General features: G+C 44.7%; 1 protein-coding gene across 1 annotated transcript in view; it reads left to right on the top strand.

Annotated features, from left to right (window-relative positions):
- ryr3 (ryanodine receptor 3) overlaps window positions 1-16,268 on the top strand; it is a 105,366-nt gene that overhangs the window by 71,755 nt on the left and 17,343 nt on the right. The window contains exons 43-77 of the mRNA XM_070544054.1: window positions 735-867; window positions 2,795-2,898; window positions 2,973-3,108; window positions 3,209-3,392; window positions 3,488-3,590; window positions 3,666-3,786; window positions 4,081-4,250; window positions 4,327-4,547; window positions 4,801-4,891; window positions 5,167-5,307; window positions 5,477-5,637; window positions 6,458-6,536; window positions 6,633-6,722; window positions 6,881-7,024; window positions 7,148-7,210; window positions 7,296-7,371; window positions 7,451-7,577; window positions 7,714-7,829; window positions 7,896-7,963; window positions 8,030-8,151; window positions 8,309-8,358; window positions 8,440-8,500; window positions 8,576-8,814; window positions 8,912-8,993; window positions 9,730-9,860; window positions 9,938-10,056; window positions 10,144-10,342; window positions 11,047-11,141; window positions 11,220-11,365; window positions 11,449-11,536; window positions 11,608-11,700; window positions 11,781-11,948; window positions 12,051-12,110; window positions 13,061-13,195; window positions 15,797-15,909. Of these exons, the coding sequence (XP_070400155.1) occupies window positions 735-867; window positions 2,795-2,898; window positions 2,973-3,108; window positions 3,209-3,392; window positions 3,488-3,590; window positions 3,666-3,786; window positions 4,081-4,250; window positions 4,327-4,547; window positions 4,801-4,891; window positions 5,167-5,307; window positions 5,477-5,637; window positions 6,458-6,536; window positions 6,633-6,722; window positions 6,881-7,024; window positions 7,148-7,210; window positions 7,296-7,371; window positions 7,451-7,577; window positions 7,714-7,829; window positions 7,896-7,963; window positions 8,030-8,151; window positions 8,309-8,358; window positions 8,440-8,500; window positions 8,576-8,814; window positions 8,912-8,993; window positions 9,730-9,860; window positions 9,938-10,056; window positions 10,144-10,342; window positions 11,047-11,141; window positions 11,220-11,365; window positions 11,449-11,536; window positions 11,608-11,700; window positions 11,781-11,948; window positions 12,051-12,110; window positions 13,061-13,195; window positions 15,797-15,909 (4,229 nt within the window). The remainder of the gene's footprint in view (window positions 1-734; window positions 868-2,794; window positions 2,899-2,972; window positions 3,109-3,208; window positions 3,393-3,487; window positions 3,591-3,665; window positions 3,787-4,080; window positions 4,251-4,326; window positions 4,548-4,800; window positions 4,892-5,166; window positions 5,308-5,476; window positions 5,638-6,457; window positions 6,537-6,632; window positions 6,723-6,880; window positions 7,025-7,147; window positions 7,211-7,295; window positions 7,372-7,450; window positions 7,578-7,713; window positions 7,830-7,895; window positions 7,964-8,029; window positions 8,152-8,308; window positions 8,359-8,439; window positions 8,501-8,575; window positions 8,815-8,911; window positions 8,994-9,729; window positions 9,861-9,937; window positions 10,057-10,143; window positions 10,343-11,046; window positions 11,142-11,219; window positions 11,366-11,448; window positions 11,537-11,607; window positions 11,701-11,780; window positions 11,949-12,050; window positions 12,111-13,060; window positions 13,196-15,796; window positions 15,910-16,268) is intronic.

Below are 16,268 nucleotides of genomic sequence, written 5' to 3'. Positions count from 1 at the left end.
ATGAGCTCAGAACCATTTTTAATGCTTATTAGGTTGTGTACAGAAATAAATAGTATCCCCAGCTGTTGAGGCGAGCCAAGAGCAACGACCTAATACCCAGAAAAACCACAAGTGTAAGTGAGGAAGCAGATGAGTGAAGTGGCCGTGCGATGAGTCAGAGGAGTCCTCAGAAAACTGTGCTGACAGAAGCTGAAGGAGGCCGTTGGGATTAAATACCAAAACCAAACACGAGTTCCGCCTCTGACAGACGGACGGACCTCGGGGAGGCTTTAAAACCGTCATGACGAACATCCAGAGTCTGATCAGTCTCAGAGAAATTCCTGCCTGTCACCCGAGATGTTCGCTGCTCGTTCTGTGGCCATATAAAGCTCATCGGGGGGTGGGGGGGGGGGGGGGGGGGGTGTAATATTTGCTTTATGATTATCTGTGATGGCATCAATCAGGCTGCCTTTGTGGATGATGAATCACCAGGTTAGAAGGATTTAAGAGACGCAGGTCCCATCACACAATTATAGTCGATAAAATAACTGACATCTCGATCAAACTTTTAATGAGACAATAATTCCAGTCTGTCACCACAAGCTGCTTTTTCAAACTTTAGAACGACCGAACGGCTGCAAACTGCATACGGAGTTAAATTTATCTCCTTTTATGAGCAGATTTGTTCATTATTTATTTATGGGGGACATTAAAGTTTTGTTGCTTCTTCATGTCTGTGATTTTGGTTTCTTCAGGAGATCGCTTTCCCCAAGATGGTGGCCAGCTGTTGTCGCTTCTTGTGTTATTTCTGCCGCATCAGCCGCCAGAACCAAAAAGCCATGTTCGACCACCTGAGCTACCTTCTGGAGAACAGCAGCGTTGGACTGGGTAAGTCTGTGGTTCTCCGACCACGGTGCAGATGGCTCTCAGAGGAAATGTTGACAGTATATATGAGTTAACTTAAAAAGGGGAGGATCTCAAACATTCAGGAGGGAATCGGAGTAGAGACACCGCTCCTCTCCTCCACCTTGAAAGGAGCTACCAGAGGTGGCTGATCTATGTCCTGATTTGAAAACATCCATGAGTCCATCTCCAAGTTCAGGAAATTAAATTTTTACTGGAATATTTGGTGGAAAACTGCGTTTTTCTCCTGAACAGCAGGTGTCACTAATGAGAAAATGATGCAGCTGAACAGCACAAAGTCTAGCAAGTAAACTGAGCTTATTTCATCGATGCAGTGGAATCCTAATTTAATGAAACTTCATCCATCATTTCAGCTAATTAAAGTTAAATTCTGGCCCATCGCTAGTGTTTGATTTGTATTTTCCAGGCGTTTTCATCAGTTTTTTACTTAAAGAGCAAGTCACCCCCTACCAGAGTATTACTCCGCTCCCACTTTCTGTTTAAAAAATGCAACAAATGCTGTTGCCTAGCAGACCAAGAGGGCGGAGCCACTAACAAATACACACACACACACACACACACACACACACACACACACACACAGGCTCACAATGACACTGTGACATCATATGGTACCAGCTAACATTCTATGTACCTCTTAGCCAATAGCGATGGCAGATTTAAATTCAACAGCAGTGCAGAGTTTTTACCTGACAACGACACAACACTGACAGTTTTAGGCAGAAAGTTAAAATTTTAACTAAAATGCACTAAAGTGCTAAACTATTGACTACATGTGTCTGCTGCACAATTAGACATACATTTATATAGTTTATCAGAAAAAAAGTTAATTTGGGGGTGACTTACTCTTTAAATCATTTTAATTTGAGCCACAATAAAGTCAAATAAAAAATCACATCCTGGTAAACTGGAGCAATAAAAACATGTTTGTGTTGATATATGTATACATATATATATATATATATATATATATATATATATATATATATATATATATATATATATATATATATATATATATATATGTATAAGATACTGCCTCAAGCTCCCAGGCCTCTGGTAGACGTTAGAAGTCTGGGACCACCCACAGAGGGTGAGATGGAAATTTGTCTTATGTTGCCCAACATTTTTTAGTAGACACACGTTTTAGTTTGAATCATATAAATAAAATAATGGTAGGTTTGTGGTGAACCAATCGTGATGCAGAACAGGAGCTTGATGTGAAGTTTAAAACTTGCCATTTCATTTTTTTCATGCACAACCAGTGCAAAAGGTTTGCTTTGCCGCTGACTTTCAAAAGAACGGCTTGCTTTTACCACCCCCTAGTGTTCATTTTAAATCACTGCCATTAAAACCAAATTAAAACTCTCCTTGCTGAGTGCGTGCGTGTTCACGTCTTAATCTGTGAAAATGTCTCCCCAGCCTTCTTTAGTTTTTACACGAGCAGTTCATCTCTGAATCAAACAAATCAGCTGTGTTTATGATCTAAAACAGGCAGGAAACTCCTGGTGTTGACTCGTTTGATTCTATTGTGGTCGGATGTTCTTTTTCTCTTTTTAATTTTATCAGGTAAATGTTTTCTTTGTTTCTTCTCAGGCTCCACCATAATAAACACGTTATAATAAATGCTAACCAGGTATAACTCGTCTATTCTGAGGTTTAAACATGGTTTGTTGTAAAGCGTGACCTTGTGAGACTCCAGGGCAGTGGTCTGGAGAGGCTGAGGTTGCAAACGGGGTATCCTGCTCACAAGGGGTGGAGGGGGATGAGAGACTTTTCATCAACCCTGTTAACGGTCCTTTTAGCACATGCGGTCTCTAGAAAATGATTTAAAAATATGAGGAAGTTGCTTAGTCTGCCTTTAATTTATTTATTTTTGTTTATTTTGCAGCCTCTGAGGCGATGCGAGGCTCCACTCCTCTGGATGTTGCAGCGTCTTCTGTGATGGACAACAACGGTCTGGCTCTGAACCTGGAGGAACCTGATCTAGAGAAGGTATGACCCATAAAAAAATAAAAGCAGCGTGAAATAAAAACACCTGGTGCTGAACCAGAATCATCCACGTGTAGGTGGTGACGTACCTGGCGGGATGTGGCCTTCAGAGCTGCGCCATGCTCGTTGCTAAGGGTTACCCTGACCTCGGCTGGAACCCCATCGAGGGAGAGCGCTACCTGTCCTTCCTGAGATTTGTCGTCTTCTGTAATGGTACGTTTGTTGACTTGTCTCTACGACTAAAGGAGAGCGGTCGATGAGTCCAGAGATCAGAGGTGTCTGAGATTGACGTCTTCATGTTTGCCTGATGCAGGTGAGAGCGTGGAGGAAAATGCCAACGTGGTGGTGAAGCTGCTGATCAGGCGTCCTGAGTGTTTTGGCCCCGCCCTTAGAGGAGAAGGAGGGCAGGGCCTGCTGGCTGCTATGAAGGAGGCCATAAAGATCTCTGAGGATCCAGCTCTGGACCTGCCGAACACCCCCGCTGGAGCTGCTCCTGGGTATGTTCGTCTCACATAAAACATTTAAAATCCTTTAACTTCTCATGCGATGTGGATTTGTGCCGCAGCTGCAGAATGACATCTGTCTGTTTCAGGTCTGGTGAGGAGGAAGAGGAGGTCATTCACATGGGAAACGCCATCATGTCCTTCTACTCGGCTTTAATCGACCTGCTGGGACGCTGCGCTCCTGAGATGCATGTGAGACTCCTCCCTGCTATGACAGCTCTCTCTTTTTACTTTAAACCTTTAAATCGTCTCTGTGTTTTCCTCCAGCTCATCAACACAGGTAAAGGCGAGGCGCTGCGTATCAGAGCCATCCTGCGCTCTCTGGTCCCCACCTCAGACCTGGTGGGCATCATCAGCATCCCCCTCAACATGCCGGTGGTTAATAAAGGTGCGCACGGCTCAGCGGCTGCTACGAGGGTGAAAAGTAATAAATAAACAGAACTAAATGGAGAAGGTGGAGCAGGAACTTTACCTCCGTTTATTTTTGCTGAGCTAAAGTACGGAACATTACACACCTGCTCATACAGGAAAGGCAGATTCTGCTGATAATGTTTCTCGCCACCAGGATCAGGAAAGTTGAGGTTTATCAAACTAATCTTGTGAATGATTCATCATTTAAACAGAGAGAATTGGTTCATTTAGTTCTTTAAAGTCCGTTTCGATAATGTGATTTACCCCGCAGACGGAACAGTGACCGAGCCGGACATGTCGGCCTGTTTCTGCCCGGACCACAAGGCCCCCATGGTGCTCTTCCTGGACAGAGTCTACGGCATCGAGGACCAGAGCTTTCTCCTTCAGATGCTGGAGGTCGGCTTCCTGCCAGACCTCAAAGCGTCAGCGTCTTTGGACACAGTGAGTCCCAAACACACACTCCTTTGTGCCTGCGAGTCCAACTTGTGTCCCTCATGCTTGGTCCTCTGTCTCACAGGAGGTGCTGAGCACCACGGAGACGGCGCTGGCGATGAACCGGTACATCGGCTCAGCCCTGCTGCCTCTGCTGACCCGCTGTGCTGCTCTTTTTGCCAGCACCGAGCACTACGCTCTTCTGGTCGACTCCACGCTGGAGACCATCTACCGGCTGTCCAAAGGTCGCTCGCTCACTAAAGCCCAGCGGGATGCCATCGAGGAGTGTCTGCTCGCTATCTGCAAGTAAGGACGCTCAGACTCTGGTGGGATGAGATAAAACCCGGATTTACTGGGTTTTTGGGGTTAGGGTCCCTCTGGAGGAACCCAGAACTCATTGGAGGAGTCTCCCTTCTATTCTTCTCTAGCTCCGAAGGACTAACAACATAATGCAACAAAAATCAGAGTTAATTTTCTGTGATGTTGTTTTGTTTTCCTGTAATTAAAGCTGCCTCTGGCATTCAGCATTTAGCGCTAATTATTTGTGCTCGTTCTGCAGACATCTGCGCCCCTCAATGATGCAGCAGCTGCTCAGACGACTGGTGTTCGACGTTCCTCTGCTCACCGAGTACTGCAAGATGCCTCTGCGGGTGAGAAACGAGCCTCCCTCCTTGTGTTTATGAGCTGAGAAGTGTAACAAGCGATAACAGCCTCCTAACATCTCACACATCATTTATTTGATCCCTTCTCCTGCGGTTCTCTACGTTATCTATTCTTTAATCGATCTGGATGAAATATACGGCAGTTGGTTTCAAAGTAAAACCATGTTAGGCCTTGTGTCTTGTTTCCTTTCATGTTTTTCCTGTCAGAATTGATGGATTTTGAGTCATTTTTGTTGTGTTTTCTTAATACGTCCGGTCTCCAGCTGCTGACCAACCACTACGAGCAGAACTGGAAGTATTACTGCCTACCGTCTGGGATGGGCGGCTTCGGGATGGCCTCTGAAGAGGAGCTGCTTCTCACCAAGAAACTCTTCTGGGGAATCTTTGACTCCTTGTCTCAGAAGGTAGAACCAAATTTAACCAGCGGCAACAACATGTATGAAAATGCAACAGCCACCAGCGCCTTCCATGCGTGTCAGCTCTGTAGCTGCAATGTTTTTATTTATTTATTTATTTTTTTCTTCAGCTCAGATACAGACTTTAATCCTAGTTTTGATTCTTTTTTTCTTGTAGAAATATGATTCAGAACTTTTTAAAATGGCCAAATCGTGCCTGTGCGCCATTGCTGGAGCCCTGCCGCCGGACTTTGTGGACACCAGCTTAGGAACCGTGGAGAAACAGGAATCTGTGGACGCTCAAGGAAACTTTGAGCCCAAACCCATCAACACTGCCAAGTGAATCATCCTATTGTGTGTGTGTGTGTGCGCGTGTGTGTGTGTGTGTGTGTGTGTGTGTGTGTGTGTGTGTGTGTGTGTGTGTGTGTGTGTGTGTGTGTGTGAGCGTGTGCGCGCGCGCATGCGCATGCATTCACTTTGTGCAATGACTGCAATTATACATTTTTGCTTACTTTCAGTTTCTAAACTAGAACGTATCGTGTTTTCCTGACTATAAGTTGCACTTTTTTCCATACTTTGGCTGGTCCTGCGACTTATATACCAAATTATGTATACCGCGCTGCTGTTGGCCGGCTCCGGCCCAGGTTTCAGCTCCTCTGCCCCGCCATCACCTGTTGCAGCCTGTGGCGGGGTGCTGCGGGCCGGCTCCGACCCAGGACTGAGCTCTCCTCGCCCGCTGGGAGGGTTTGAAACACTGCCATCCTCAGCTGGAGACCGTGGCGCACTGCTGCACCCTGGATCCCCACCCTCACCCCCACCCCCACCCCACCCAGGCTGCAGCTCTCCCCGCCCGCTGCCAGGGGTGCACATCCAGCCATCCTCTGCTCCACACCTCAATGCCTCAGTGTTGCATCAGCATACCCCTGATGCAACAGCTGGCTGTTTATTCTGTTATTGTTACTGGTACTTGTCTTGCAATGTGAAACGCTTGGTCTCAGATTTTGTAAGAAAAATAATATAATTTCCCCTCAAAATGCGACTTATATATGTTTTTTTCTTCATTATACATTTCATGGCTGGTGCGACTTATACTCCGGAAAATACGGTAATCCGACTTTAGTTTAATGCTAAGCACTTAAACATTTCCTGCTTTTTCCAGCATCTCCCTTCCTGAAAAACTCGAGTACATTGCCAACAAGTATGCTGAGCATTCCCACGACAAGTGGGCCTCAGAGAAGGTCTCTTTTTCTCCCTCAGTGTTTGTACCTCAGAATAAAAGCTTGCACGTTGTTGCTCAGGAACTCTGCTCATAACGTGATTATCTGCCTCTTTAGATGTCAGCCGGGTGGAAACAGGGAGACGGTGTGGATGAGCAGGCCAAAACTCATCCTCTGCTGAAGCCGTACAAAGCTCTGAGTGAGAAGGTACGAACTCGGCTGCCTGGATGGAAATAAAATTTGCACTTTTCTGTCCACCGAAGAAAAGTTTTCAATCGTCTCTGTGAAAAGTTTATCAGCTTGGAGGTTGTGTTGAGCATCTTTTAGAGGACAAAGATTCAAAAATGTGTGTTTTCTATTCAAAGGAGCGGGAGACGTACCGTTGGCCCGTCAGAGAGTCGCTGAAGAGCATGCTGGCTATGAGCTGGAGCATCGAGAGGACCAAAGAGGGGGAAGCCATGTTCCAACAGCGAGAGAGCGAAAAACAAAGCAAGCTCTCAGAGACTCAGGTAAACCCTCCTCTGTCTCACTCAGGTAAAGCTTATGAGAGGTCATTTACACTAAAGGGGTGATTTTTGGATGGATAACTCATCAGAGTTTTGCTTTTACTCATTAATCTGTTTTATTTGCAGACTAATGGATTCAGTCCGGCTCCGATGGACCTCCATAATGTCACGTTGTCCCGAGAGCTACAGGTTAGATTTTACTCATCTGATATTGTAAAGAATATCAAATTAAATCCAGATGTTTGGATGTGATCAGTTCTTCCTGTTTCTGCAGAGCATGGTGGAGGTGGTGGCGGAGAATTACCACAACATCTGGGCCAAGAAGAAGAAGGCTGAACTCCTCAGTAAAGGTGTTGAAACTAAACCACTTCCTTCTTTTATTAAGAACTTTAGGATATTTAAATTGCATTTTAATGGCTTTTCATTCAGGAGGAGGACCGGCTCACCCACTGCTGGTTCCCTACGACACCCTGACGGCTAAAGAGAAGTACCGAGATAAAGAAAAGGCCCAGGAACTCTTCAGGTTCCTGCAGATTAGTGGCTACGCCATCACCAGGTTAGGCTGTTCCTCCTCCTCCTCTTCCTTCCGTTGGTTGTTTTTGGACTTGTGGAGTCGGTGTGGATAAATGTGCACCAAAATGATGGAAGCTCTTCATCTGAGCAGGACTGAGCTCTTGTGTTTTACCTCTCAGAGGTCTGAAGGACATGGAACAGGACTCGTCCTCCATGGAGAAACGCTTCACCTTCAAGTTCGTCAAACGGCTGCTGAAGTACGTGGACTCTGCCCAGGAGTTCATCGCCCATCTAGGTGAGTCTGCTTTCACCTTTCAGAAGTGTTAAAGCACAACCCGACTCATCATCCTCATCCTTACAGAGGCCATGGCCACCAGCGGGAAGACCGACAAGTCGCCACACGACCAGGAAATCAAGTTCTTTGCCAAGGTTTGGAGCACCTTTTGGACCTCGTGGTTAGTTTTAGCAACATCTTCATTTTAAAATCCTTCTCAGGTGTTGCTTCCGCTGCTCGATCAAACCTTTAAGAACCACTGCCTCTACTTCCTGTCCACGCCGAGCAAGAACCTGAGTAGCTGCGGCTGCGCCTCCAACAAAGAGAAGGAGATGGTAACCAGGTAAAAGAAAAAGATCAGCATTCTGTCCTGTTTTAGGTGGAGAAACCCAACATCTATAGGTTTATATTTTCACAACCTTTTGTTTCCTCCACTCTGTTCCTTTTCTCTGAACTTTTCCTCAGTTCTGTCTTTACTTCCTTCCTCCTTGTTTTTCCAGCCTGTTCTGCAAGATGGCCGCTCTTGTTAGACACAGAATTTCTCTCTTTGGTAAGGCCGGCCTTGCCTCCACCTCTTCGATCGTCTCGCCTTTAAATCTGGCTTCTGCATTACAAAATGTCTTGATTACAGGAAGTGATTCGGCGATGATGGTGAGCTGTCTGCACATCCTCTCCCACTCACTCGACACAAGGTACTCCATTCACCACCAGCAGCCACAGAGCTCGCTGTGTTCCTGCAGCTAAAACTGGTCTCTCGCTCGATCCAGAACTGTGATGAAGTCTGGCGCTGAGCTGGTCAAAGTCGGCTTCAAGGCCTTCTTTGAGAACGCAGCCGAGGACCTGGAGAAGCTGGTGGAGATGCTGAAGCTGGGGAAGTTCATGCAGTCGCGCGCTCAGATGAAGAGCGTCACTCAGAGCATCAACTATGTGACGGTGGCCCTGCTGCCGATCCTCACCGCTCTGTTTGAACACATCACAACACACGAGTTTGACGTGGATCTGCTCGGTAACTTCGCTGCTGCAGATGTGGAGTTGTAGCTTGTTGAAGCCCCTCGTCCTAAGAACACTAATAGGTTTCGGTGTTCTTGTATTTGCTGTTTCAGTGGACGATATGCAGCTGTCCTGCTACAGGATTCTGATGTGTTTCTACTCCCTGGGAACAGGAAAGAACGTTTTTGTGGAGAGGTACGGCGTCCAGCTGGAAAATGAGCCTGCATGAATAGATTATTGTGTGCTGTCCCTTTTTTAATTAATTATTTAGTTAAACAGCAATAGATCATCTGCATAGTGTCGGAGCATACATGCCTGGTTAGAGGTTTTAACTGGTTTGAGGAAAGCAGCTCAGATTTACAGCTTTTGTGTCACTGTTTTGAGGAAGAGGATTTTGCTTTTGAGGTAATATCCTTTTGTAATAAAGTTAAAAACTAGAAGAGAAATAATTCTACTTTTAGCTGCAAAATCCTTTGGAATGCATGGATTCATTCATGCACAAATATTAGTGAAGTGGTGAATTTATTGGGCACTTTTCATGGTAATGAGATGAAAAAAGGGTAATTAACCATAAACGGGTGACATCATTGGGCAGGGGTAATTCTCTCTAGAGCTTGCAGGGTACATCGGCTTTCTGGTGTTTTAAGACATTTTAAAACAAGAAGTTTAGGAAGCTGAATTCTGGATTCATTTCAGGAAATTTTATTTGCACAAATATGTTTCTGTTGTCATTTTTTTATTTTTTAGATTTTTAGTGATGGAAAGAAAGTTCTGGCTGAGAAAACACAAAATAGATGCTAAAGACATCAGCTGATGGAGGAAATGGAAAGATTATTGAGCACCAAGTCAAATAAATAAAAAGCTGTGCATACCGGTCTCTTAAAACAGGAGTTTACTGTATTTATTGTGTTTATTCGTCATGTTTGATCAGACATTTACCAGCTTTGGGGGAGAGTCTGGCGACCCTTGTGGCAGCCATGCCCGTAGCGTTCCTGGAGCCACAGCTGAACGCCTACAACCCGCTTTCAGTCTTTAACACCAAGACCCCCAGAGAGCGAGCCAGTGAGTGCCCAGCTGGTTCTCGTCTAAACGCTTGACGCTGTGATCCGACAACCCTGACCGATGGTTTTCCCTTACAGTCCTGAGTATGCCCGACACGGTGGAGGAGATGTGTCCGGAGATGCCTCACCTCGACAAACTGCTCAAAGACGTCAACGACGTGTCGGAGTCCGGAGCCCGTTACTGTGATATGCCGCAGGTGTGACGGGCTGAAAGGGAGTCCACAATCCAAAACTTCAAATGACACAAAAAAACTGATCTGCGATTGTGTTTCCATGTCCTGCAGGTCATCGAGGTCGTCCTGCCCATGCTGTGTAACTACTTGTCCTACTGGTGGGAGAAAGGTCCAGAGAACTCGCCTCCAGACACGAACTGCTGCACCATGGTGACCTCTGAACACCTCAGCATCATTCTGGGAAACATTCTCAAGATCCTCAACAACAACCTGGGCATAGAGGACGCGCCGTGGATGAAGAGGATTGCAGGTAAATCTCTAAAGGCTCAGCTCAGCCCTCCACTTTGGAAATCGTAGCCAGTGAGTGACTGAGGTCTACAGCATTCGGTCACCATGGTTACAGAGGCTCTTCTAGTGATTCTTGCCAAACAGGAGAGCCAGTAAGAACGCTGTTCTGGGTATGCCATTACAAACTTGTTTCAAGTTAGACTTCAAATCAGCGATTAACCAGAATTAAAGCTACACACATTTCTAGTCTTTTTTTATTTCTAAGTTTAGGACAAAAGGACTGAAGAATTGAGATATTTCTAACCTTCGACGTAACTCCCACCTGATCCATCGTTTATTCACGTTTAACTTATGACAGCTTCTATAATTTTTGTTTGTTATGGATGTGATGCGATATGATTTTTTGATTCTTGAATATAGTTATTTATTGCTCTGTGTAAACTCTCCGTTTTTACCTATTTAGATTTTTCATGAACTCTGAAGTGTGTGGTAACTTATTGGTATATTATTATAGCAATTGAGGTGGTATGATTATAATGAGCTCCTGGAGTTTGTTGTTGTTGGGTGTGTGTGTGTGTGTGGGGATGGGGATGGGGGTGTTTTGTAAAATATTTGTAATGAAATTGAAAGAGACCTCAGGAAGAATAGCTCCACACTATGGTGTGAGCTAATGAGGTTCTCAATAAATAAATAAAAATAAATAACTTCCATGCTTTTTGTTTCCAGTCTACTCTCAGCCAATCATCTGCAAAGCTGCAGCTGACTTGTTACGAACCCACTTCCTGCCCACTCTGGAGAAGCTAAAGAAGAAGACGGTGAAGGTGAAGTTCTGCACATAGTGGTTTTCCACTGACAAGTTCTCTCGTTCTCTCTTTTATTGTTCGTGTCTCTGATCACAGGTGGTGTCTGAGGAGGAGCTGCTGAAGGCCGATGGGAAAGGTGACAACCAGGAGGCAGAGCTTCTCATCCTGGATGAGTTTGCTGTGCTCTGCAGGGACCTCTATGCTTTCTACCCCATGCTCATCCGCTATGTGGACAACAACAGGTTTCAGTCCAAGCATCCCTTTAGTTATCCATCATTTTATTTTGAGGAGAAAAAAAACTGAGCCGGTCCTCGGTCCTCTCCAGGTCCAGATGGCTGAAGGAGCCAGACGCAGACTCCACTGAACTTTTTAAGATGGTGGCTGAGATCTTTATCCTCTGGTGCAAGTCTAACGTGAGTCTCATAATTGTTCACATCTTCCCAGATCAGCAGCCATCTCTTCACTTTTCTTTCCTCTGGTGCAGAACTTTAAGCGTGAGGAGCAAAACTTTGTGATTCAGAATGAGATCAACAACTTGGGTTTCCTGACCGGGGAAGGCAAGTCGAAGATGTCCAAGGTAGAGGTCCTCAACCACAACCTCATCTAAGATCTTTTATAAATTAGAAGTCTTTCTATAACCTACTGATGCTTTCATAGGCTGGTGGAGATCAGGAGAGGAAACACAAGCGCCGCCGTGGTGAATACTACTCCATCCAGACGTCTCTGATCGTAGCCGCCCTGAAGAAGCTGCTGCCCATCGGTCTGAACATGTGCACCCCCGGAGACCAGGAGCTCATTTCTCTGGCTAAGATCCGCTACAGTCTGGTGAGCTGCTTTCTAGATGGAGCCCAAATGGTTGGAGTTCAGCCTCCATAAATATCAGGGAACTTGGCATAAAAATTAGATCATTTCCACTTTTTCCTGCAGAAAGACACGGACGACGAGGTGGTTGAGTATCTACGTCAAAATCTGCACCTTCAGGAAAAGGTAAAACCATCCATACAGCACAATATCTCAATCCAAAATGACTTCCTATCTCTACCTCCTTCAAAGGCAGTTCGAAATCTGGGTGTTGTGATTGATGAACACCTGACCTTTAAAGATCATGTTGCCTCTGTTGCTCGTTCATGCTGCTTTGCGCTGTATAACATACGAAAGATCCGACCATACCTAACACAACATGCCACCCAGCTCCTGGTGCAATCTACTGTCATCTCCCGCCTCGATTACTGCAATGCCCTTCTAACTGGTCTTCCAGCCTGGACTGTGAGACCTCTTCAAATGGTCCAGAACGCAGCGGCGCATCTGGTCTTCAATCAGCCAAAAAGAGCACATGTCACCCCTCTGTTCATTGAGCTCCACTGGCTACCGCTAGCAGCACGCATCAAAGTCAAATTGCTAACACTAACATACAAAGTTCGAGATGGTACGGCTCCCATCTACCTGAATCCTCTTGCAAAGGCTTACGTCTCGGCCCGGCCGCTCCGGTCATCACAGGATCGTCGGCTAGCAGTGCCTACACCACGCTCAGGACAATCCAGACTTCTTCTCATGCATCGTTCCACAAATGTGGAATGACCTTCCAAGCACTACCAGAACAGGAGCTTCCTTTTCAATTTTCAAGAAACTCCTGAAGACCCTGCTCTTCAGAGAGCATCTTCTAAACTAGCACCCTCCCTGCACCCGTCCCCCCCCTCTCTACTGTCCACTCCTTGTTCCCTCCTCTCCATGATTGATGTCAAGTTGTTGTTATTGTTGTTGTTGTTATTGTTGTTGTTATTGTTGTTTTTAGCCTCAAGGGCAACATGCCGATTATTACTTGTAAGTCACTTTGGACAAAAGCGTCTGTTAAATACATAAAAATAAAACATTCAGCGATTCGTGCAGCGAGAGGAAACCAGACCACCAACTTCCATTTATCTGTTTTGTGTTTATAGTCTGAAGACCCGGCCGTTTATTGGCAGCTGAACCTTTACAAAGACGTGGTGGTGAAGAGTGGAGAACCGGTGGACTCCGAACACACGGTGGAGAGAATCCAGAGCATCTCTGCTGCTGTCTTCCACCTGGAGCAGGTGACAGCATCCTTACAAAACCTTATTGCAGCTGTAGAGATAAAAACATCTATCTGGATTCATCTCTTGTTCTGAACTGCACTAGAAACCACTTATTTTCTAAAATTCATCATATTTGTCATCAGTTTTTGATTAAAAATGAACAAGACTGATGAGAATGGAGCTGTCAGGGTTGATTAAATACAAATAATTTATTTGCTTTAACATTTGAACATCCAGACCAAGACAAATAATTAAAAAATTTTTGTATCATTTTGAGTCATTAAGGTTCACAATCTTGTGATTTTATGAATGTATTATTTATGCATGCTAATAATGTTTAACTTCTTGTAGAAAAGCTTCATTTTTGGGGGGGGGGGGGGGGGGGGGGGTTCTGGGTTCTGAATTTACCAACATACCATACCAACCTTATTTCTATGGCACGATTTAAGACACAGAGTGAGAGCTGACCAAAGTGCTGAACAGGCAGGATCAATAAAAAAAAAAAGTAAAAACAATAAGAAGACAAAACACAACAATAAAAACTATAAAATCATAATACGATAACATGAATCACTGTCTAAAAGCCAAGTCATAAAAGTAGGTTTTTAAACGAGATTTAAAAACAGGCAGAGAGGATGCCAGCCTAACTGTAATGGGCAGTGAGTTCCAGAGCATGGGGGCAGCATGGACCAATGCACGTTCACCTCGTGATTTGTAGGACATCCGGGGAGTGCAAAGCAGTGGACGGTCAGCTGACCTCAACATACAAGTAGGTACATAGGGAGTCATCAGGTCGGACAGGTAAGGAGGAGCTAGGTCGTGTAGGGCTTTAAAAACAAACATCCATATCTTAAAATGCACACGAAAAGTGATGGGGAGCCAGTGAAGTCTTTCCAGGACTGGTGTAATATGGCTATGTTGGCTTGTGTTTGTTAAAAACCTAGCAGCAGCATTTTGGACAACCTGCAACCGGTTCAGAGCAGAGACAGGAGTTCCAACTAATAATGCATTAGCATAGTCCAAGTGAGAGGTGATGAAAGCGTGGATGACTGATTCCAATTTCAATTAAACGGTGAAAAATGTCCAACAAAAACTACCAAGTGAGGTCATCAAAGGTCAGATGTTGGTTTAAGCTGCTTTAGCGAATCTACAGAACAAGCTAGTGTAACGGAATGAAATGACTGTTTTCCACCTAAAAGTCATTTCCCCCCTTTCCTCAGCAAGAACTAATCAGCATGAGATATCGCTCAAGGTCATTCATTTGCTTCTAAAACTTTTCCTTTCCAGACCAAGAGAAGAATGAAGACAAAGGACTCTTTCTTTTTAATAAATCAAAGAACTCTATTTTTAATAAAGCTAATCAAACAAAGTGTTAGTCAATAATAAGATGTTGACCAATCTGTGAAATGGCAATGTTATGATTAGTAAGTTTTAATAAGTAATCTAGCTGCACTAGACATCTTGATCCACGTAATGTAAACGCATGACACATTGCTTACTCATCCATTCTGAACCTTCCGTTCTGAAGCGTGGCATAGTCTCTGTGGTGTTTATAAATCTGCCAACTTTGATTCGACCGTAAATCAAAACATCCAGATTAATAAAACCAGTCCCCACGCCATCTTAGATCAGTTCACCGCATTGTAAGCGAAGTATCGGACTGGCCACCCGGACTTCCTTTTAAGCAAAGAACCAACAAGCTGGATAAAATCTGTTGCATTTTACCAACCAAGCAACGGTTCCTTTCAGAATAAAAGCTGAACTCACTGACCCTCCGGGTCCATTTGACGCTGTCATCCAACTGTTGCTTTTTACCTGGAGACAATCCAAAGACTAGTCTGTCGTACTGCTGACGCTTGTTTCATCGGCTCCGGTACTGAAAGGGAGGTCCAAGGACCTGGCATTCTGGATCTGTATGGAGGTCTCATGCTAATGGTATGTGTGGATCAACAAAATGGTGTCTCATGTGTTTATGAAACTCCGATCATAGCTTAAGAGCAAAACATCACAACATCATTCAGACTTGCTTCTCTGAATACGAGAGTTCTGATTACATCACTCACACATACACCATTCATCTCACATCTCATTCACACCAATATCCATCCATTCACCTAGAATTTAGATTTAGTCTTGTTTAAAATCGTTTAGAAATAAATCTTCTTAAACGTTTTAAAGGTGACTCTCTTCTCGTCTCTCAGTTAATACGAAGTGTTACATAATCCCTGCAATAAAAAGTTCCAACCTTCTGGTTAAAAGTACCCAAAGATCCATAAGATTGATTTCATATTTACTATGGAATCTTACGTCTTATGGTTCGTTAAATAAAGGTAAATTTAACCCCTTAAACTAGGAACACTGGCCCCTCCCCTCGGGTATCTTCACTGGTTCCAGGTCCACCAGAACCGCTAAGCTGCAATATCCGAGGAAACGAGAGCGTGCTAAACACCTGTCACCGTTTCCTAGGTTCAAACATTGTTGTCCGTGACATCAGATGGTGTTTTCCTCTTTGGTAGTTTGTCCTAAAGCTTTAAATCTTCATGCTTCACTCTTGTTAACATTTGTTGGTTTAATCTGTAGAAGAAGAGTAAGATGTCCTTTATGTGTGTTAAATCCCAGGTTGAACAACCTCTGAGGAACAAGAAATGCGTAGCTCAGAAGCTGCTGTCCAAACAGCGAAAACGAGCCGTGGTGGCGTGTTTCCGCATGGCTCCTCTCTACAATCTACCCAGGTGAACATCTTCTTTCATCTCAGTTATTGAACTCAACATTGGTACTGTTGTAAAACAACAATTTTAAATTACAGCCTGGTCCCGTAAACTTAACCAAGTGAGATTAGTAGATTTTTGTTCCTCCATGTAACCCCCTTCATCCCCTCCTTACTGACGTTCTCTCTCCTCTGTGTTGTTTTCTGGTTTAACACCCCTCGCCCACCGTCAGATACAAAAATAATAATTACTTCCTGAATGGCTATCGGGAGGTTTGGTTGGAAAGGGCGTTCAAAGCCTCCAGCTTTGACCGCCTGTTCTCCCTGCTGACGGTAAAGTGACGCCACGAGGCGACCGCTTCCTAAACTCAACCTCACCACTTT

This window comes from Nothobranchius furzeri, chromosome 2, assembly GCF_043380555.1.
Source record: "Nothobranchius furzeri strain GRZ-AD chromosome 2, NfurGRZ-RIMD1, whole genome shotgun sequence".
Taxonomy (NCBI): Eukaryota; Metazoa; Chordata; class Actinopteri; order Cyprinodontiformes; family Nothobranchiidae; genus Nothobranchius; species Nothobranchius furzeri.
Note: the sequence above shows the minus strand (reverse complement) of the source record. Positions and strands in the feature narration are given on the sequence as shown.